The following is a 1,465-nucleotide window of genomic DNA, read 5'->3' on the forward strand; positions in this document are numbered from 1 at the left end:
AAATGCACCCCATGTCACTCATACTCTTCCTGTATGTTTGTCGCACCACCTGTGTTACTCCAAAGAAACTAAGCTCACAGATAAACTTCAGTGGCTAATTAGATTTAAAGTTTGCGTCCCCTTCTATGACAGAAGTTTTTTGCTAAAAATCTAGAGACAAAACTAAAAATATACTGGTTACTACACCTTGGTCTATAACAGAGCAAATTATTTACTTAAAAACTTTTCTATCAGCCACTTATTGTCCCCAAAAAGCACTGTCAGTGACTCACAGAATTTTTTTGGGGAGCAGAGGCACACCCAACAGAGGACTAGCCCTTAATATTCCAGAAATCCAACACAGAGTACCCAAAGGAGGATATGAAAGAAAAAAAAAGCTAACACCCTGAAACTACAGACATAGGGCTGAGTTTCAATTGATCTCTTCTAAGCTGCAAGTGCAGCCCAAAAAACTCCTAAAAAAATCTTCCTAGAGCCAAAATTCGTGCTTCTTCCTTTTTCATCAAGCTCCCACTGGCAGACAACAAAGCATGGCAAGAGAGTCCTGCTCCCGAGATTGCAGGCCTCATGACCAACAAACGTCCATACCTGTCCAGTATTTCTAGAAGAAATAACGCTCACATCAGCTGGGTTCTCAATGGCAACAATGGCACGGGCTGCCAAGAGGAGCTTTTCCCAGGTTCTCTTCAGATTGATGATGTAAATACCTATTGGTGACAAAAGGCTTTAGAGCAACCAGCAAATACAAGATCCTGAAACACGACAGCACTCTTCTGCAATTAAACTTGCCACATGGCTGACCTTATTCCAAAATTCTAATCAGTGTAAAGCTATTTCAAGGAAAACCCTTTCATATGGTTTTAATGTAGCACACTTCCAGCACCTATCAACGTGAACCGGGGCCTGGAATGAGCTTCAGTCTTTTAACAGTGTGCAACTCACGCTGAAGAACAATGCAAACAAGCAGCACAAATCACTGTTGAGTCATTAAAACCATTTCGTTACTATAGTGAAGAACTAGCACAAGTGCTCAAAATCATCTGCGATTTATTTACTAAGCTCTGAAATCCGTATGCTGTCCTACTTCTCCTACTAACTTGATTCAATCACTAAAGACGCCCGCACCTTTCAGGCCATGGAGAAACTGCCGAAGATCTCAAGCATCAGCACCCTCCTGCCTTCCTCAGCCACGCCCTCAAAACCCCTGCTGCCCACCCAGGGCCAACCAGGGCCTTACCATCGCTTTTCCTCTTGTAGATATACTGCTCCATCTGAAAGTCAAGGTTGGTGCCTCCCAGGTGGGTCCCGGCAGCCAGGAATTTGAGGACATCCTCTTCCTTCATCTGCAGGACATCGAGACCTCCGGACATTGTGGGGGTTTCCCTTTGGAAGCGACGACAGGGAACCTACAGAGGGACAAGCAGCCGTCTCAGCCACGCGGGACTCCCACCTCCCTCCGCCCCAT

The 1,465-nt window shown here is 45.2% G+C and overlaps 1 protein-coding gene across 1 annotated transcript in view; it reads right to left on the bottom strand.

The window, feature by feature from the left end:
- The window catches only part of RPSA (ribosomal protein SA), a 3,530-nt gene extending 2,068 nt beyond the window's left edge, over window positions 1-1,462 (bottom strand). Inside the window, exons 1-2 of the mRNA XM_010076392.1 lie at window positions 1,238-1,462; window positions 589-707 (exon numbers count right to left, since the gene is read on the bottom strand). Of these exons, the coding sequence (XP_010074694.1) occupies window positions 589-707; window positions 1,238-1,370 (252 nt within the window). The 5' untranslated portion in view covers window positions 1,371-1,462. The remainder of the gene's footprint in view (window positions 1-588; window positions 708-1,237) is intronic.
- Window positions 1,463-1,465: the final 3 nt, after the last annotated feature.

This window comes from Pterocles gutturalis, unplaced genomic scaffold (assembly GCF_000699245.1).
Source record: "Pterocles gutturalis isolate BGI_N339 unplaced genomic scaffold, ASM69924v1 scaffold27713, whole genome shotgun sequence".
Taxonomy (NCBI): Eukaryota; Metazoa; Chordata; class Aves; order Pterocliformes; family Pteroclidae; genus Pterocles; species Pterocles gutturalis.